Raw genomic sequence first — 22380 nt, 5'->3', positions numbered from 1 at the left:
CCATAGGGATCGTATCCAAGTTATCGTGATGTTCAAGTTTTATCATTACTTTCACTTACATTTTATTCTAAACTATAGATACTCATATAAAAGCCTTACAAATCAATCTTATGATAATATTAATTATATATTTATCCGAATGATCACCACAATAATTAGAATTCCCTAAGACCACATTTTTATAATATATATTGAAACACAATTCTTGTAATTTTAAAACAGATATAATCTGTCTGGAAAGGTAGGCAGATATAAAATTTTTAATAATATTGATCCAGAATATCGTTCTGCAATTGTTGTCGGTTGCGGCCGTGAAGATATCGGTTTTAATGAATTAGAATTTATAGACGAAGGAATGGTGAGATCAAAATACATGAACCACATCAACTGAATTATTTAAATAGTATTATTGTAGGAGAATGTGCGTGTTGCTGCAGGCATTGGAGCACGACGTTTACAAGCATTGGATATGACAGAAGTTCATATTGACTCTATGGAATATCCCGAGCAAGCTGCTGAAGGTGCATCTTTAGGTATATGGCGATATCAAGAATATAGAAATAAAAAAGACAGAGAAGGCTTACCAAAGTTAGAACTTTATGATTCACCTGACGTGGATGCTTGGACGCGAGGCTTATTTAAATCAGAGGCACAAAATCTAGCTCGACGCTTGAGTGACACACCAGCTAACCAAATGACTCCTACCACCTTCGCGCAATCAGCGGTTGATGCGTTATGTCCTTGTGGTGCATCTGTTGAGATACGCACAATGGATTGGCTTGAACAGCAGCAAATTAATTCATTTTTAATGATAGCAAAGGGTTCATGTGAACCTCCGGTGATGTTAGAAATTCAATACTGTGGCACTTCACCAGATGATAAACCAATTATGCTACTTGGTAAAGGAATAACTTTTAATAGGTAAGTTAAAGGCAAATAAAAGTAAACCAAAAATTGCTAACTATAATTTATGCTTTCAGTGGAGGAATAAATCTACGTCATCCGAATGGTATGGACGAATATCGAGGTTCAATGGCTGGTGCAGCTGTTGTATTAGCAACAATGCGTGCAGCTGCAGCACTTTCTTTACCCATAAATATTAGTGCAATAATTCCATTATGTGAAAATATGCCGTCAGGCATGTCAGTAAAACCTGGCGACATTGTGACGCTGCTGAATAGAAAAACTATGGCCGTACGGGTAATGTCTTAATTATATTAAAGGTTTTAGTATATTTCTTAAATGTCTTAATTAAAAGGATGTAGATAAAGCTGGAGTTGTCGTTATGGCTGATCCAATGCTTTATGGGCAAAGTCAATACAAGCCGCGCTTAGTAATTGATGTTGCCACACTCAGTTATGGCGTTCAGAAGACATTAGGGGGTGGCGCTACGGCTATATTCTCTAATTCTCATTATATTTGGAAGCAATTTCAAAAAGCTGGCTCTCTAACTGGTGACAGAATGTGGCGATTTCCGTTATGGCGTTTTTATAAAAAACTTGTAACCGGTAAAATTAAATATATTAAAGAAAAGACAACATTTTAAAAGTTATTTGTTTTATAGAGCATGTTAGTTTTGATATAAGCAATAATGGTAGTGGGCCTGCGTCAGGCTGTCTGGCAGCTGCTATATTAAATGTAAGTTAAGTAAAACAATTAATCAATTTTAACATTAATAAATATTTTTTTGATGATTTAGGAGCTAGTGCCATGCGTAGACTGGGCTCATTTAGATATAAGGGGCGTGGGCATGTTATCACGTTTTGGTGTGATACCTTATCTGCGAAAAGATCGTATGACCGGTCGTCCAACGCGCACGCTTATACAATTCTTATATCAAATGGCTTGTCCAGATAAACAAAAAACAATGTGAAAAAATTACAGATGTTTATAGATACAATTTTACTTTATCTATTATATATTTTTAATAAATTCCAATAATAAAATTGGATTAAAAAACACGACTTTTTGTTTTTATGTTATTCGAGATATTTAATAAAATATTCAAAGCACATGGACGTAATGTCTATGTTTTTACTTTACTTAGCCCTACTTTCTCAACACATAATAGCAGTTTTTTGATTTTACCGGGCATTTGAAACAGAACAGTCAGTGCTACAGCCTGCAGTATAACAAGGGATAACATATAAAAAAATTTGTAGGTATGTGCAACCTCAAATCCCACTCCCAATACGCATATTCACAGTACATTCTTTGCGGCTTTGCTTCCTTATTGTATAACCTCCTGATACTATTAGAGATGATTTTCAATTTATATGAGTGTAGTATAACCTATAATACTCTATTAGAATTCATATTAGATTTCTTAATTTCTCTTCGTTAAGTTGAAATAGTTCTTGTATTTTGTTTGAAGGACATGATTAGAGATTTAGAGTGTCATAAATTCGATAATTTTATGCATTATAGTTTATTTTTGTGGCCTAGGAAAAAATGCGTTCCTTTCCTAGGCTACAGTGCTTAGTGTATAAGCAAATATCCTGGCAAATTTGCTTGCTTTTTCATTACCTTCAATATCAACATATAACAGAATCCATATAATTCATACCTGATTCTTTGGAGCATCTTTTTTCAAATTTTCTAGTTAGATCTCACCTGATAAGTTTAAGATCCTTTGATATCTAACTGTTGTTTAAAGAGTGTAATTATTCTTCAGTTTCTGTAGTTATATTAGGGTTTAAAGATTTACATAGCGTTTCGAGTATCCTATTTCTGCTCTAAGTATTTCTAACTGACATTTTCGTGAGCAGGACATAAAGTAATTATATACAGCACATATTTTCCAGCGATTTTTTTATGTCAGGCTAACACCAAGAATTGAAGGCATTCTAAGGCTACTAAAGATTTGGCTTTAATTTTTATTAAATACAAATTATTTCCTACATTTATTATATTAAAATTAAATAAAAAAATTTGGTTAAAATATTTTTTATTAATTTATTATAATAATAAATTTATTTTTCTAAAACCAATTACTTTCATCACATTTTTTAAATTATGCTTGGTAAATCTATGTTTTAATGAAGGTATTTATGTAAATATTTTCCATGCTGTGTTTTAATAAAATTTTACAATTTTAATTAGTTTGTCACTTTAATGACATCGAAGGTTGAAAATATGAAAAATTAATTAAATTAAATATTAAAATTACATTATATGCGGAGCAGTAATGAACACAAAAGCGGTGGTTCTGACATTAATTGCCTTGATTTTTAAAATGGCGGTGATAGTTTCCGGTTTCAGCGGAAATTCATGCGTTGTATTTTTGGATTATTTATGCAATGTGGCAGTGAACTATGTCAATGAGTGGTCATCGTTGCGAAATAAATTATTTAATGCATTTAATAATTTATTTATTACACACTTCGGATTAATCAGTTTATAATAATAAATAATTTGAATTTACATGATAATTAAAACAACTTTTTTTTCTTAAAACTAATATAAATTTCAATGATTTACATTGTTTTATGAAAATGAGAAATTGAATTATTTTACATACTACATAATACAACAATAGTTTTGGCATAAGGCTAAAGGATAATTGAATTATTGCCCCTTTTGAAGATTGTGTGTCCACCATTGAGCAAGTCCGCTACTTGCCAATAAAGGCCCATATCTTAACATCCTTCTGAGGACGTTCTGTTTTGCTGTCTGGTTAGCAGTTAATTTTTACTTCACTTGCGATTATAAAAATGGACACTTTCCTCTTTGGTTGTGTCCTCTAGATTGTAGCATTGAAACATAATATGCCTAACATACAATAATGAAAAGAAACTTATTTTCCAAATGAATAAAATTAATTTAAAGAATCAAAATGCATTGCTCATTAAAGTTTATTAAAAAATTCTTTAAAATCTCTATTTCTTTGTTGTTGTTTTTTTTGTTTAAAAACACTTTTGTTTGAAATGCCACAATACTTAAGCAATTACTTAAAACCATATTTTTTTATCAATTATTATACACAATTATTACTGAAAAGCATCTGTTTTTTCACATACTTCAGATGAGTGCGATTTTGGCGTATATAAAAAATCAAAGATATATTTTTAATTTGGTTAATTTATTATTCCTAATTATTTTCATAAAAATTTTTCCAAATTGTTTGATGAATTGAATTGATTATTTATTACATTCGAAGAGAATGTGTGTGAATAATAAATACATATTTTCTATCTGAAATCAAACAGAATATATTTTGTAGTTGCATTAATATAAAATCGAAAAATAAAATAACATTAAAAAGTTGAATACTTTAAAATAATAAATAAAAACTAAATTGTTTCTATTGTTTGAAAAATTCACAAACATAAATTTAAAATATATATTAATTAGTTATTTAGTCAATATTAATATTATTGTGTTCATTAATATTCAAAACTGCTTGAACTTTGTACATTCACTAATTAATAACTAAAACTACTATTTTAATTAGTAATGCAATTTATTGCTAATAAGTATATTGTATTTATCTTTAATTTGAATCGAGAAAACTCTACGTACAAAATTTAAAAAGCTTTAGATAACATTAATAATATAAAGTAGATTGCTTTTGTGGTATGTGTGGAAAATTATAGTATTTATGTTAATTATATAGTACAGACTATAGTACTGTATAATTAACTAACATGTTGCTATATTTGTTTTACTTAATTTAATAAAATATATTGTTTTGTCCTCTACTCTTAGCTTCAACATCTAAGAACAACTTTACTGGTACCTTAAACTAAGTATATAGATACATTATATTGTTAATATAACATATAATATCTGACTGAAAGCATCTGATCAAAGAAAAAGAGCTTTTTAAGAAAGGAAATGGTCTAGTGTATTAAGAACTTTTGTCAAAATTCCATGGTGCATATCGAACGATATTCATCAGGACCTTAAAATACCTTTTGTAAAGCGGTAAATTTGTAAATCCATCTAACTGAGAGTCTACGGAATAATACCTGGTCTTTGAGAGAAATGAATAGATTACAGATTTGAGAATCATATAAGACTTTCTCTAAGAACTATTTAAGATGTTATAGTCTAAAAACGCAATTGTGTGACACCTTCATTATTTTTATCTTTAAAGTTGATAGCAGTGATAATACCGTATTTCCATATAAGATTTTATCGCAATCTGCTAGCTAGTATGTTAATATCATCAGTTTTTGCAATCATATTTTTGAGTGTCTTGCAGTGGAATAAAGCAATCATTGTGTAAGAATTTTTGGAAGCAGATACTTGAGAAAGTTTCATCAAGCACTAAAGTTACTAGGTATTGGCTCTAATTAAAAAAATATCAGTTCAAGGAAGGCATTTCAAGTCAATTGAAAAGATAAAAGATTTTTTCTTTGATAAAAAAATGTTCACTGAAAAAATTAAATGGAAGGATATACTTTAATCAGTTTACGAAATAGATATGCTTTTTTTGAACAAAATAAATTGATGATTTATACCAGGGCTGTCCAGGTCAGATGTGATCGCAAGCCAATACAAATCATTTTAGAGATTGGAGGGCCACAGAAGCAATCATATACATTCATAGTTGTTTTTGAAAAAATAAAAATACGGTTATAATGTTAAATTTAATTTTATTAATTTATTAATTTAAAATTATTGTTTTGGTATACCATAAAAATAAAATAATGCAGTTTTTCCCGTACACCAAAAGAAAATGTGCGTAATTGTGGTAGATTAAAAATATGTCTCGGGTTGCACAACCGTTATCCGCGGGCCGTGCTTTGTACAATTGTTTTGATGGTTGTTTTGTGTCCTGTTTACTAATCCCGGATACTTTTAACATAGAATAAGTTTATGACAATTGATCATATTCAATAAAGACCAATTTTTTCTGATTGGTGTTCTTTCAAAAGATTTACTAATTACTATATAAACAGATTGCAAATGAGGTAATTTAAGCAAACAAGATTTTTAACTACAACATTTTATAAAATTAAATGTTTTTAAAACCCTTTTTGCTTACGAAAAGTTTGTTTAAATACTTTACAATATTTACAACTAATTATAGAAAACCTGTGATATTATTTCTCAATGTGTTTAAAAATGAATGTATTTTATACTTAATTAAATTAAGACGCCATATTGTAAACTATTTTTCTTCGTAATTAATTCAGTAGAATGTCATTTTCCTTTATAATCATTAACAACAGCTGCCATTTTTAGTTATTCGACATGAGGAAACATTTAAAAATAGACTCTCCCCTCCACTAATGATAATATCCAGCAAGGCAGATAAGAATTAATTTGTAAGGAGTAGGTAATAAGTACCAGTAGCCAGTAGGGAAAATCCAAACTATGCCACACGCAACACGCTGCATACCACAAACTTCAGCATTTATAGCTACAAATACAGAAAGTCCACCAAATACCAAAATATCCACAAATTATATATGCGAGGACAAGTTGTTTTCTCTGAAGGCAGTCAATAAACAAATAAATATTTGTGTTGTTACTTGTGCCTTGTATTTTGGGCCTTGTTTGAGGCGCATAACATATTGAGCAAACTACCACTAATGACCTGCTGCACAGGAAGGAGCTTGTCCTAGCACCGCAAAGTAAACTACTTCAGCTGTGAGCAGGTCGTTCAAAATAAAAATAACTTAAGAAATTAGTGAATTAGTGGATTAATTGAAATGTTAGCTGTCATTTGTGACTAACAAAATTAAGTTAAGTAAAGCACAGCAGCTATAATTAAAAAGAAATTAGGCGATGTCCAATGTGGGCCTGTGATTTGTGGAAACTTAATGATTTCTGGCAGCAGATGTCGACTTTGGATTCGAAATTAAAATGTTTGTCACTAGTTTGCATAACACGAACTATTCCAAGGTACAAAATATTGAGTTGTCCGAAGAAATGAGAAGGAGAGACAAAGGAAGTATGTACTTCTTAATAGGAAACATAAGTAAAAAAATATTTTGCTGAAAGTAGGCAGTCACTTCAAAACACTTTAAAGCGGTCTATATATAAAGATTATATTATATTTTTGAAATAAAATAAATACAATAAAATAAAATAAATTTTTAATAAAATTTGTATAAATGAAATTTAAAAAATAAACCTAAATTCATTGTATCTTATAGGTCATAATGTACCTTTCTCCCTACCATTAATACTTTTCAAGGTTAAAGAGGAGTACGGAAAAATAACTTTTATTTAGTAAAATATTTATTTTCAGTTCTTTTAAGGCTCAAAGCGGCTTAAATTAACCTTTTTCGTTTACTTATGAAAATCATTTTAAGCAAAAACCGATTAAAATTAAAATAGCAGATAATAACATTTCAGAGTGAGGGCGGTAAAAAGGCAAAAATGATGTAAAAAATCTGTTCCCCTCGTTTTTTATTTTATTCAAATTTTTTTTAGGGTATCTAAGTATTTCAACAGAATTTCGTTAGAATTTTGTTAAAAGTTCATATTCGCGAAAAGGGTCTGGCTATTTTCTTGTTTGAATATTCATGAAACTCTCTGAGGTTGTGTCTGCCATGGTTTTTATGAGAAAAGTTTTAAATGAAAATTAAATTTTGATACCAGTGTTAATTTAAAATATAAATATGAAAGTATTTCAAAGTTTAATTTAGTTTTGGACTGCTGTAACCTACCATGGTGAAATGTTTTGATGCAAGATACACTTATTTTCTGTTATAAGAAATTTCACTTTTCCTATTATACTATGACTATCTATAGTAATTAAATAGCTTCTCGTAATAAAAATGTCTGCACATTTGTATTAATAAAAATAACTATAAACATCAGCATGACCCAATTTCGCAAACGGTATTAGTATTAATGTCACTCATACGTCGTGATGTCTTGCCAAACTACTGTCTTAAGTAGCAATACTATTTAATTGATTTCTATACAACTATCATGTGGTTTTATTGCAAAGAAAACTACTTAAACATAAGGAAAATGTAGTTTATTTACATTATTCGATGGTTTTATTTTATTTACTTTAGCAATTCTTAATAATGTGTGCAAAAATTTTATTACCAGAACCTAGGAATTTATTATGTGTTACCAACAGGCGCTAAATTAATCTTTTATCAATTTCCGAACATAAAACAACTTCTAAGTAAATATTTGGATTTTTTTTTTCCACCATCAACATGTTAAATCGATAGCTATAAATGTTGATGGGAAATATGTGGGTTTATCCATAAATGTATAGTACACATATAGATATAACATACCATAGCTCCTATTCCTTCAGTGCAGCCTATGTGTAAAGCATTTTATTAATACTTCTCGCCCTGTCATTATTGTAGTAAGGCACGTAGAAGTATGTAGAACGGCACGTAAATGCCATTGACCTCACTTTCCTCGAAACATTGCACAGGCAATCAAATTCCTATATATCCCTCAGGCGTATGTATCCCCCCGCATATGAAGGGTAGTCAATTATGCAACATGAACTAACACGCTTTGCCGGAATTGCGATTAAACTAGATTTGTTGCAAGTTCATAACAAAATTTTCCACTTTAATTTTATGCTTCAAAACTGAAATGTTAGGATTGTTGTTTCGAATAAAGTGCAGTCATGCCATGCAGAGCTGGCTTTAAGGAGTATTGCAGTTGTCAGTTGTCAACAATTTATGCAGATATTAGATATATGTAAACGAAAATAATTATTTCTTTGAATTTCATTATGAATAAACTGACTTAATTGTTGGTTTTTAAATAACAAAACATTTAAAATGAGCTTAATTCTCATTTTAATAGAGTGATATCAATCGCAAACAAAAGCTGAAAACGTGTAATTCGCCTAACAAAATTTAACATAAATGCGATTTACTTAAGTATCATTAAATAGAAAGTATATACTAATAGATCAAATCAAATTTTTTTTAATATAATACAAATAAAATAAAAATTCAACAGATTTATTAAACTATAGTTTCCAGTTTCAGACATACATTAACAATTTTAAATAAACACGGATATATAGTAATGGGATTCTGGTTTCCATTAAAGCGAAGCAGTGGGTTTTTCCGTACATCTTTTATGCTATAACTGACTTTAACAGAAGAGACACATGATTTAACGATTCAAAAATTAATAAAAGCCAAAATAATACTTAACGACGGTTTCCTAACATCAGGCAATAATAAATGCATCTAGTCTATTATTCTCTTCCTAATCATTATTAAAACCAAAAAATCATACAGAATATAAATTATGTGCTTACAATCGGAATCAACATGCAGTTTTCTTAGTGAAATCCCATTTTAGAGAAATCTGATGTATTATTTTTATTCTGGTCTTAATTAAACTCGGGCAAACACAGAATATATAACTCATCTGCTTCTACGTAGGCAGGAATACTGACTTATACGTATACTGACTTCATTGATGTAAGTTCAAAGTACTATATACACAGTTTATATACTTACATTCAAGTTAGCAATACTGCTGGCTCATACAACATTGTTAAGACAATACAGGCTATGGATATTCATTAGACAAATTCTTAATAGCCTCAGCTTCGTTCTACTGATGGGGGACGCTTTACCATAGTTGCAGATTCAAAGCATATCTTTCGCTTAGTGATTAACTGTAGTGTCGCATCAACAACTTATTTTACAACGATGATCAAGTTCGAATGGTTGATATAGTCGAATGATTTATATTTGACAATGGACTTATTGTCATCGAATTTAATGTGACCAGCTTCCCATCAGTGCATGTATCTGTTTTTGCTTCCTAGTTACTGTAACATGTTACAGCAGTCCACCAAGAATCTCTAAGAGAACTTCATGTCCAAGAGGACAATACTTTGATTACTGTTTAAATATTTGTGTGAATATGGATTTGGCAATATTTAAATCTTTAATAAGCTGGTCTCAAATTAAGCGACGCGAGCCTCTACACTGTATAACTTAGTAGATACTTTTTTTTATCAGCAAATATTATATAAACTTAGTTGTGTTATAAAAACTAAACCCATTCAATATTTGCATCAATGAAGAGATCAAGATGCAATGTGATTACAAATAAAAATAGAAAATAAGATTGACGTGTGCTAGATAGCTACTGTATATATTCATTTCAAACTTTCTATCATCAAGCCTGAAAGGAATCATTTTTATTATTTTTCTGTGCAGCTATCAGTGATCTGGAATCTGCATTTGATCCCGTAACACTTTTCCCGTCATGCCGTCTGAAATAAATACATTTTTACACTATATTTTTACACTATTATTTTTTTATAAAAATCTCGTTGACTCATATTTTCTAAGCTATTTTCTATTTCTATTTCTATTATATTTTATTAAAAAAACTATACAGTTTAAAAGATATTTGTAGATACTCTTGCTGTCATCTTAAAACTAACTGTATAAACTATTTACCTTAAATAACACTCGAAAAAATGTATAACTATATTAACAATAAATAAAAAAAAATTATTTCATTTATCAACATCTCATAATGTTATTCCATACTTTATATTTCATCACTGCAAACTTAGAATTTATGATATAAAATATCTCAGATACTTAGCAAGCCTTGAATTAAGCTAGCGAACTTCATGTAATGTATATATGACACTCCTCAGACTTAAAAACCCAACAGATTTGCTGCATTCAGAATAGATACGATTAAAAAACTTCAGTTCTAAGAATTGCTCATAATTTTATTGCCATTTGCCTTGTAAAGAATTAAAACATTAACATAAATTAACTCAACGAATAAATAATTTATAATCTCAAATGTCAATTATGACAATTTTTTCGCGTTCCAATTAAAAACTTGTTCAAACTGTTTTTACTATTTCAATTGCATACTAAACAGATTTCAGATTGTTCTGTGCAGTTTAGTATCTCAACTGTCAGCGAGCAGTTCCATAATTTTGCATATTTCAAATAATTTTTAATTACAACACTCATAAGCGCATTAAGCCATTTTCCAGCTTTAAAATGCATTGCAGTGATTCACTGCAATGCACTTTGTGGAGTGCAATTACAACATTGGTCGACCGTCTTGCTGTCATAACCAAGTGGGTAGCAGGGCGGCATAGAGGCAGATATGCGTCATTTTATTATTTATATAATTATACATTGTGACCGAAAAGCTTTCGGAAATTCTCATTTAAAATTCGCGCGCTGTATATTTTTCGATATTTTAAGTTTATGTAGTTTGGCAGCACTGTCCTTAATTACTATGCCAAAAATGAGCGCGATCTGTCAGACAGTTCGTTTACGGCAGCTGTTGAAACCAGTTCACCTCAGTAGTGCGTTGCGAAAAAAACAATGGAAAAAAATATTGAACAAAGAGTTTGCATCAAATTTTGTTTTTCGAACGAAATTTCGTGTGCAGAATCGTTGCGAATGCTACAAAAGGCTTATGGGGAATCAGTTTTATCGAAAACTCAAGTTTATGAGTGGTACAAAGCCTTTCAGGACTGTCGTACGACCGTCGAAGACATGCCGCGTTCTGGACGACCTTCGACCTCTACCACCGACGAAAACATTGAAAAGGCAAAGGAAATCGTGTTCAAAAATCCTCATGTGAGTGTTAGAGAGATAGCACGAGAGCTAGGCATCGGTCGTGAGATGGCTCGTTTGATTTTGGTGGACAATTTGTGTATGCGACGTGTCAACGCCCGGCTTGTTCCGATTCACCTCAATTTGTTCAACATTATCAACGATTTTAAGGCCAAACATTCAATAAATACCATCGAACAGCCACCGTATTCACCTGATCTTGCACCGTGTGACTTTTTCCTGTTTCCCAACCTCAAATTACCACTCAGAGGAACGCGTTTTGAATCCATAGAAGACGTAAAACAGAATTCGCAGAGGGAACTCAAAGCCATACCGGAAAGCGCCTATAAAATGTTTTGATGATTGGAAGAAACGTTGGCATTTGTGTATCGCTTCTAATGGAGCATATTTTTTGAAGGAGATAAAATAAATATTGATGAAGATTAAGAATTTTGCGTTTTATTTATTTATTTCCGGAAACTTTTCGGTCACAATGTATGCGATAATTGGTAAAATAAAAATTAAATTATTTTTAAACAAACTTGCTAATTGCAGTCTGCGATTTTTGTGTTGTAATTATTTTCTTTTTTAAACAAATTTATATAAAATATACACTTGCATTATAGATGTAACGCAACAATTACAATTGATAAATATCAGTTGATGTATAAAATGTTATTCAATTTAAATGCTTTAATACCTTTAAAACATACTTTTATACTAATACGTTTTATATATATTAATTTCAGTATAACTTCTTAGAAGAATTATTACCAGCTCCAATAAAAATTGTGTTTCAAGAGCACAAAAGAGCATTCAGATATTTTCATTTAATTAAATCCAATCCAATTTAATTTAATTTAATTTAATCTTTAGTAAACAATCTTATTGTTCATTATCTTATCTATGATAATAATAATTTATTGTTCGATGGTAATGGTAATGGTATTTGGGGGTTTTCGGGTTAGGCTAAGTACCCTATGCACTGCGACCAGTTTGATCTATTGTGCACCCCTTTGTATTTAGATATTTAGTATCTCGAGGAATCGAACCAACTCCTTCGGAGGGAGTTTCCGAAGGTGTTCATCCTCTAGTTGGTATGTACCTAAAATTATTGTTCGATAGCTGGAAATGTTTAAATTTTAAGCTTAGTATAATCTTAGGGCTATTACTTTCATGAGAAGATTTTTAATCTGCCTATGCTGGGCTTTGTCCCTATATATATATATAATTACATCTCATGTCATATTGTTGCTTCGTTTGGCTTTCTATTACATTCTAATTAATTACAGATGTTATTTTTATCACTTTCTTTTTATCTATAAAAAATTTAGCAATTACCACTATAATTCATTTAAAGAACATTATTTTTAGTGACAAATATAAAATTTGTTATATTTAATTTTGTTACTTACTCATGATGCCGAAACCGTTGGCTAGGGAAGTGATAAAAGTGCTTAACTATCCGCGGAGCACTCTAAGCTGGCTCACCTTATTGATTATTGGACGTGGAAACTTCAAGTTCCACCTCAAAAAGTTAACTCTTGTTGAGAAAGACACTGGCAGACTATGGCTAGTAGAGAAGGATACAGTGGTGCATATATTGTGCCAATGTCCAGCACTGGCAAGCAGTAGGATGACTATCTTAGGACTCCATTGAGTTGTTGATGGCTTGACAGGCAACCCCAATCCAAATAACCTGCTTGCAATAACAAGAGGCGTAGGTATGCGACTGTAAGCCTCTCTAGCTTCAACTCAATAACGACATCCGAGAATTGGTCCACGTCGTTTCGTAGTCTAATTCGGTCAGCCTTCACTTTAGTGTTGGTTGGTGTGCTGTCCCAACGGTCTACAATATAATGTTGTTACTTTCGAATTTCTTTTTACAACTTTTTTGTATTCTATTGTTATTTTTAAAGTTACATAAAATTTATGTACCTACTTTTTATATTCATTGTTTCAATCTAAACAACTGAACTACAGTAAGGCGTCTCTCCTTAATAAGAATGAGCTGAAGCTGTTTGTAGATGATTTGACTAATCATTATAGAGAGACTATTTTACTATTTTAACGAGATGAATCTGTTTGAAAAAATAGCTTAGCTTAGAAAGTATGGGACCTCTGGTTATATTCTTTGTGATTGTCCAACTTTAAACAGGATCATTAAGAGACAAATTGGCATGGAAAGGACTATTAGTTCAGAAAGAGATTGATAGATCAGGTTTTATCTTTGTCTGCTATTAACAAACCTTAACGATATGACGTTTTAATTAGTACTACTTCTTAGCATAAAATATCTGTTTTCGTCCAAATGCGTTACTTCGTTGGAAATTTCTATTATATTCTAATTTAGCTAAACAGAAGTTCAACATAAACGAACTTTATTATTCTTTGAAAAAATCACTTTCAATTTTGTTAGACTTACTTAATTTTTTCTTTTTATTGTAAAAGTTATATTCTCATTCCTATAAGGTTAAAAATAATAAATCCTTTTTGTTAATAAATGACTAGGTTTGGTCAAGGCATATAAGATACAATAAACTTTCATTATATGGAACACAACCAATTAGTTTTCTCAATTATGTTAATGTCAAAATTTAATTATTGAGTACAATGGCTTTGGTATCCGTATTCGCTTAATGTGCTGCAGTTGTTGACTGTAAGGAAAATTTTAATGAAGTAGTGAACTATGGCCACTCGTTTAAGGACAAACTTTTGTATTGTTACTTGCACTTATATTTATACTTCTTCTTCCTTTTGTCAGCCATTTCTAGAATTCTACTGCGTCCTTGTGCCAGATACCAAAGCAGTAGCGTGTTTAAATTTCATCAGGAACTAATTGACTAACTGACTAAGCAGACAACTGCAAGACCAACTGTCATTTCAATTATGATACCCGTTATGATGTTGGTGTCATCGACAGGAAAACTTAAATGAGAATTTTAATTTCCAAGTTGATTAATAAAGTAACACTTTGACTATTTCACAATTTATCTCCTTGCCCTCTTTATGCAAGAGTTTGATGTGAAATACGAAATGCGAAAGGCAATAACGAAAGACAAGGTGAGTGCATTTCTGTAGAAGGAAAATACCACTTTTAGTTGGAAAAAGAAATTAAGTTTAATTAGAAAAACTCTACTCAAATCATTTTTGAAAGGCATTTTCTTTGGTTGCATTCAATGGAACCAGAGTGAACCAGAAAACTTTATTTTCATATTTTTGCTCTAAGACAACAAAATTATTATATTAATTTTTTGTGTTTTTAAGGATAAAATAAAAACCGCAAACATATTTAATTTTATGCTCGACTAATATGGTTGAGCACCTTTGCTCCGTGTAAGTACAAAAAACTTTAATCTCATCACAAAAAAAAAAAAAAAATGGAATAAAAAGTATGCAAATTACTTGTGCGCAAAAATCATTTATAATAAAAATTTTCCACAACATTAACAAACAAGAAAATGGCGACAGACAGGAAATTTGAAGGAAAGATGAACTTGTGCAGTGCCAGTGCCAGTGTCATTGTCATGGCACCACATGATGCTAATATGTAATACAGGCGCACACTTAAGCACCACTGGATATCCTCACTTATGCCTTCAAGTAGAGGAGTAGCAGCTTCACCAAGAAGTAGCAATCCACAGTCAAACCCCACTTGCTGAGTGTATTAAAAATTCGTATAAAAAAATCTTGGTTCTGGAAATCATTTTATTATTGTGGAAATTCAAATTTTTTTTTTATTAAAAAGTATATAAGAATAATATTTCAATATTAAAATATTATATGTACACGTTGTTAACAGATATGTAACAATAATATTTGTGGTACCGCAAATAAAGCAGGATTAATATAAAAATAGCAAGCCATGCTGGGAAATGATGGCTTAGAATAATATTGCTTAAGGTATTAATCTATATATACTTAAATAAAGAAATGCTTAAATAATTATAAGGAATTTAGTATAGTTTTTCACTATTTAAATCATTTAAATATTATTTATTAAGTCACTAGTAAAAAAGATTAAAATTTAAATTCATGGATATAAGAAAGGGGAGTATATGAACCATTGACCTACTCTAAAGTGTGCTGGAACAAATATATTGATAACAATACTTACATATTTATAGTGACCTCCATACAGTAAAATTCCGTCTAAGAATATTTTTGAAAAAATACATATCAACTACTCCACCATTTCATAAAGTGTACCATCTGTTAACTGTCAAAATTGTTAACATTAGAAACAGTATCAAATACCACCTTAAAGCAATTACAGATAGCTCAAAACCTGGCTTTAAGAAAACTGTTTAAGATTCCATGGTACATTAGATCAACGGACATACATAGAGATCTTAGGATTGACTCAGTGAAAAAATATATCAAAGACAGAGCTTTAAAATTATTCACTAAAGTTGATATGCTACTTAACCCCGCCCTAACAATCCTCAAGTCCACTTCTGGACTCTCAGGGAGATATGCTGATTTAAGGTCCGTCGTCAACTAAAAGACAAATAAATGATATGATTTTTTAGCCTAGTTAAAGCCTAGTGTGGGGTAGAGATAAGCCCCCCAGCCATTATAGAGTAAAAGTGCGTAATAGCACTAACTCAAGTAGAAGAAGAAGAACAGTATCATCAATATAGAAATAATATCTCCAAAAAAAGCAACCATTTTATTGTAAATGAGTTAAGTTGAGCACTGACTGCATGCGTGAGTGAAGCGACAAAGGGACTCATATTCTAATTGATACAGTGTGTTAATATAAATCTAATCTTGTTAAAATGGCAAAACGTACTAACTGAATACCCCCTGTTGATTGTCAAAATGGTTGCCATTCGAAACAGTGTTGCAAACTACAAAATCAAAACTTCTAGCAAAAGAATTTCATTGCGATAGTACTGTGAACTATGTACCATATGCAAATTGTATATTAATCAATCACCAAATTGCACTTATTTGTAAATAAACCCACCTAATCCCTTTTCAAGACATCACGTAGCATCACCGAAATAGAATATAACATGGCAATACTACATTAAAATTTAATTTACATAATCCGTTTTTGTGACAACAACAAAAAACAAGATATGCTGAGGCACATGTTAGAGGAATAAATAAATTGAAAGGATATCAAATTAGGGCTTTTATATAAAATTAACAACATGTGTGGATTCGTTTGCTTCGATTTCAACTGGTTACTATCGTTACCATTGGCAAACCATTGAGACACTTTAGTAGCTGATAAACTGAATGGATTTCCTTTCTTTGCTTACCAAAAGGGTTTCGATGTTTTCAATGGATTAAAAGGCACGTTGACCTTTGAAATTGGCTTCAAATTTGACTTTTGAGTGGAAAGTATTTGGTGATATGAATGAACTTGATGCTCTAAAAAATTAATAATATTAAAATGGGGTAATCAAATTATTACGATTTACAAAATAAAATTAAATGCGCCTTAAAATAATTTTTACATCAAAATTGTGAATTAAAATATCTTAAAGCTTTATAAAATTTTTTCGAAAGTTTTTTTATAGCACTAAATGTTTTTAAATTGAGTGATTCCCATCTATTTCAAGTATGCTGTTTGTGCACTAGATAATTCAGATTTCTAACTTTGAGGCAGTAGCTCATTCGTATGGTTACGCAGGAATCAATGGTAATGAGTCTGCGGATAATCTTATGAATCTGTGAACCGGAGCTATATTGTGAATTAAGTTGGTCTAGAACTAGGTCTCTAATTGAAAAATGCTTTTTAACCGAAAGAAGTCCCTACTGGCGCGACATTTCAGGTAACCGTCAGGCTAAAGAGCTGGTTCGTAGTTACGGTAAGGTATCCTTCGTCAGGAGAACAGAGTTGAGGCTGCTGGCGAGATATTTAATAGCTTTTCATAGACTGCATTATCACCTTAACAAAATGGGTCTGTCCGAAGAGATAGATTGTCGACTTTGTTTAGAAGCAGACGAGACTTTCAGTCATATTCGCTGTGACTATGCAGCCTTGATTTGGGCCAGGAGGAGGTCACAGGTTCGAAAATTATTTTCCCTTTCTGACATTAGGAGGTCCTCAATGGCTAATATTTTGGCTTTCATTCGAAGAGCAGCACGTAGCACTACATTACGGAACGGTACCCTGTTTATTTTTATTCCATTCTATATTCTAACAGGTAGTAAGTAATAATACTTATATGTTTATTTCCATTTATTTCGCATATGTTTAGAAATTTGATATTCATAATAACAGCATATCATTTGCTACGGTTTGTCTTTATTCAAAAGTTAGTTACATAGTTTCCTATTCAAACAATAGTCTTATGACAAATACTATAAATATAATTCCCTTAATCTCTATGTTACAAATCGTCTTCGTCATGTAGGAAGGCAGTTACAAATTTGTAAATTAAGTCATGTCATTTGCGTATCAAACCAATTTAAAACGCCACAAATAAATATGTCAGCTATGTACACTATATATATATGTATAAGTAACCTTAATTAGTATTTTTGTGAAGTTCAATTATTTGCTGGCTCTTTTGAATACAAAAACAAAGCATACCATTCGTATCCCATATTCATTAGCATAAAAGTGAAGAATTTCATTGAACCTCGGCGCAAAGTTCAGTGTCCTCAGTTTGTTGTTCCTAATGCGTGTATCATTTTTTGCTGGTAATAAGTAAACTTTCTCTTTGTTTGTCAAAAGTAATTTTTCCTGTTGTCTTTTATGTTTTTTGGGAACAGAAAAATTGCTTTCACCAAAATGTCCAAATCTTTGTGGTACATTATCGGTTTTTGCATTATTTTTCAATTTTTTTTTTCCTCTCAATTTATTTTAGTAAAATTTATTTTTTGATTCGGCGTTGGCTATGGAACACATTTTTTTAGTTTGGTTAATTCTTTGCAGAAAAGCTTTGTTGCTAATGCCCAAGCCAAATAAAGTATCACATTTAATTTCTTGGATTCAGTGACATGCACATCTATGGCGTGGACATCTTCCTTTGACTTGAGTAACGTACACACTTTTTCTTCATATTTCTGAATAATGCATAGAAATGAGAAATTATTATGCTTGACTATGTTGCGCAGTAATGGAATATGGAAGAAATATTATCTTTTGTTATTATATTGTCAACAACTGTACTGTAAAATATGTTTATCACTACACTTTTGCAAGTAAACATACAATATATGAAGATTATGATATGTCAAAGAACTCTTAACTGAAAGTGAATATTATTCACTGTTACTTTACTTCATATTAAATTTATTAAATCTTCAAAATCTGACAGTTTTGAAACATACACACAATGTTAGTGTAAAAATATTCATTTTTGGTTGTTTATGAAAAGAAATACACTACGCAACATAAATCAAGTGATTTACCAATCAATTTTAAATCCTTTGAAGTAAATTTAATAAATTTAATAAATTTCCATTGATGGCGTAAATCTCTTGTATTGCCTTGGTATGAAATTTCGTAAATACCAACTAAAATCAAACAGAGTAGAAAATAATAAAATTACGTATACGCAGTGTAGCACGAAACTTCTCAAGCCATATACGTTTTAACTTAATATTTTAGGGAAGACGTCAAAGCATAAAATTCCTAAGCTCCATTTATTGTGACAAATGCTTAAGTCAGAATATATAAATAATAATTTTTTTTTTTTAATGAAAAACGAAAACATGAAGTTTACAAGACAAAGCATTTGCGTGGGCCTTCGTAGGAAGACGATGTAAATATAAAAATAGCCTGTAACAAATAGAGAATCGGCGTTGAAAATGTTTTGCTTGCATATCAAATTTGCTCATCATTTGCATAAGACAGCTTTAATTTTATTTTTGCTTGCAGTTGACGTTTTAGAATGCAAACTGCGTCACTGCCTTCCCTCTTCTTTGTAATTCAATATATTTGTGCTTTGATGGTTTTCCAAGTTCTTACTTTCGTACACATAAACCGTGTTCTGCACAAGCCGGCACGGGAATCAAATACCTGTCAATAGCGAATTTTTATTTCTATTATTTGCTAACCATTTAAAATTCCCTGTTGGTCTTTAATATATCTTTTTTTTTTTGTTTTCAAAAATATGATATTCTTGTGCATCAGCGCACCTCCTTAATAATATTGTGTGGTATTTAAGCAAATTAACTATAAAAATATACATAATATAATAAGCAACTTTCTGACATTATTTTGAAGAGATATTTTCTTACACTGTTATATCAAAATCAAAGGAAGTAAGATGTCAAATATCTGGATCTTTCATACGACACATGATGTTTATCAGATTAATCAGTAACGAAGCCAAGCTAGAAGCTAGAAAATATATTTTGGCAATGCTTCTCTAATCTATTTTTTGTAGATTGTATAAGGCAGGTGTTTCCTTAATCACCTCTCCGAGTATTCCACTGATTTAATTACTGTATTATGATAATAAATATAATTTTTCTCCTATTTTAAATTTGTTGAATAATTGTAAATATTTTGGAAAGCATGAGTATCATAAACACAAAGTAACAATCGCAATATTTAGTTCAAAATTTAATGATAAATTTTCTTCAAAAACTTTGTGCTTAGGCCGCTAATGGTTTTCCATGGAGTTCATGTTGAAATTGCAGATATCTAAATAGCCGGTAGACGGTTATACCAACCTTATACATCTCCACTTTTGGTAGGCTGAAAAATCTCGTGGTTTCTTCTACAAAATTGCATTCACTTTAACTTAGATGACAGACAGTACTTTCATCCGTTCACTATTAGCTAGTCTTACAAACGACAAATGAAGTATAAGTGGCAATAGGTATTCCAATAGGTATTCCAATAGGTATTCAATGCTTCTGTCTATACTCAGTAAGATTAGCGCTTAGTAATTTTTATCAATATGGTAATATCGCAGATTCATATTCTGAAATCGAACTGCCACGCAGCTCTGAGTAACATTTAATCTTTATAACATCGAGTTCATTGATTTGATGGCTGTCTAACTATCTAAGTAGTTTTAGTTGTTTGGTAACAGTGGGTCTGTTGAAATAAAGAGCTATTTGTTTGATAGATAGAATCAAAAGTAGTTACTAAAGTATGATGGTATATAGACAGACAGTTAAAGTTTTCAGTCTTTTGTTAAGACTCCAAAACCAATTCTTTAGTTAAGTTTTAAGTCATCTGTGTAAAAATTCAACTCTCCTTTTTTCGTGACATAACGAACAGTTATCAATCTTTTTTAGAAGCTGGTTAAAAATGTTAAGTAATCTAAATTTTGAATGAAAAAACTCGTCTAGTAAAAGGTTAATAGATAGATACTCTATGAACGGGGTCATGTTAAACACGGTTATGAAGAGTAATGATAGAAGGACAGATTCCACTTTATCGAAGTATTGTAAAAGATATTTGATGCTCTTGCTAAGATTAACACCAGAGGAATTGTGCTGGTGGTATGAAAGTCAAGAGGAGAGACCAACATATGTCTTATTACTAAAAATAATATACATTTACAAAACCCTTTATAATTCTGATACAAATGTATCATTTAAATAATTTTAAAAGTACTTTTATATTCATATATTCACTTTAAACAGATATGAACTGTAAACGTGTTTATGATTTTTGGAGGTTAAATCAAAATTTGTAATGTCTATATATTCTTTTTTTTTTTAAATTTAAGGTAAAAATATAAATATTTATTATATGAAGTGGTTTTTCGAGCAGTAGTGAACTACAACAACAAAAATTCATTTTATATTATTTTTAATTAATTGAATTTTTGGCTGACCATATAGCTGTTTTGAGTATTGCCAAATACCCATCATCAGTGGTCTTGAAAATAATTGTTGTATTTAATTATTCGTAATTAATTTTTTGAGACTGCAAGAAATTATATCCTGCAGAAATTATATATAAATATCAAATCGAATATAAACTTTTTTCATAAATTTGCAATGCCAATTATGTTTGTTGAATTGCAGTAAATGAATAGTCAAATTATTACGCATTCAAATAAAAATCAAATATTATACATTATATATAATATACGAATATATCAACAAAGTAATAATGTTATTATATCTATTATAAGTAATTTCAGATATGAGGTCAATGTCAATTTTTGCAAATATTTCACTTTATTAATACCTCGTTAATATACAAGACACAATCTTCTCAGTTTCCAATGACCTTTAAGTGTTTAACTATTTCGTTAGTCTCATTTTGTGAGAATATTATAATGAAGTGGCTTATATTGTATTATTCTATCTATGAGCGTATCACATAGCAATATTCATACTGATATAGGCAACAAATTGACCTTGATAATTAACAATAATAACGCAGTTAAAGATTCAACCTTGAAGTATTAAATAAAATAGCCAAAAATATACAAAATTATATTTCATATGAACTCAACTTTCTTTTCGTAAACTTAACTTCTGCAAGTTCTGCAAGTACAAAGGATTCATTTCACTTAAATGAATTTCAACATGATAAGCTTTTAAGATAAAACGTCACGTTACCAGCAAACTCACAGACAACAACTTTCACATAAAATGTATCTGAACTGAACTTAGCAGTTGGCTTCTTTCGCAGCGGATTTCAGTGATGTGATGTGATTGCACACCCGAAAATAAGAGTTAAAGCAATAATATCAGTTCTTAGGTAAAAAAACGAGTTCTTAGGTTAAATGAGTAAATTAAGTGTAAAACCAGCAAGAAAACTAACATTCGCACACATTCCTCAAGAATCTCATGTATCTAATGTGCAGATAATATCACGTATTGTCTGGTAATTGTTTTTGCTGTTATTATTTTCCCTCACTATTGGTTGTTGTTAATAATACATTCCAACGGTACTGTCATGGTTCTTCTGCTATGAGTATTATTGTTTTCA

General features: G+C 30.5%; 2 protein-coding genes across 2 annotated transcripts in view; one reads left to right on the top strand and one right to left on the bottom strand.

The window, feature by feature from the left end:
• LOC119671504 (mucin-5AC-like) overlaps window positions 1–22380 on the bottom strand; it is a 531335-nt gene that overhangs the window by 480080 nt on the left and 28875 nt on the right. The window lies entirely within an intron of this gene.
• Window positions 197–1931, top strand: LOC119671520 (cytosol aminopeptidase-like). Its single transcript, XM_038082196.1, has 6 exons — window positions 197–358; window positions 416–921; window positions 981–1200; window positions 1259–1508; window positions 1565–1638; window positions 1700–1931. Exons 1-6 carry the CDS (start codon window positions 356–358, stop codon window positions 1871–1873), a joined length of 1227 nt encoding a protein of 408 aa, XP_037938124.1. The 5' UTR covers window positions 197–355; the 3' UTR covers window positions 1874–1931.

The sequence above is a fragment of the Teleopsis dalmanni genome, chromosome 1 (assembly GCF_002237135.1).
Source record: "Teleopsis dalmanni isolate 2A chromosome 1, ASM223713v2, whole genome shotgun sequence".
NCBI lineage: Eukaryota > Metazoa > Arthropoda > Insecta > Diptera > Diopsidae > Teleopsis > Teleopsis dalmanni.
Note: the sequence above shows the minus strand (reverse complement) of the source record. Positions and strands in the feature narration are given on the sequence as shown.

Bases quoted from the DNA above. Each gene is read 5' to 3' on its own strand.
- LOC119671520 (XM_038082196.1), top strand. The intron at 922-980 runs GTAAGTTAAAGG...TTATGCTTTCAG, and splicing joins AAAGGAATAACTTTTAATAG to TGGAGGAATAAATCTACGTC. The intron at 1,639-1,699 runs GTAAGTTAAGTA...TTGATGATTTAG, and splicing joins TGGCAGCTGCTATATTAAAT to GAGCTAGTGCCATGCGTAGA.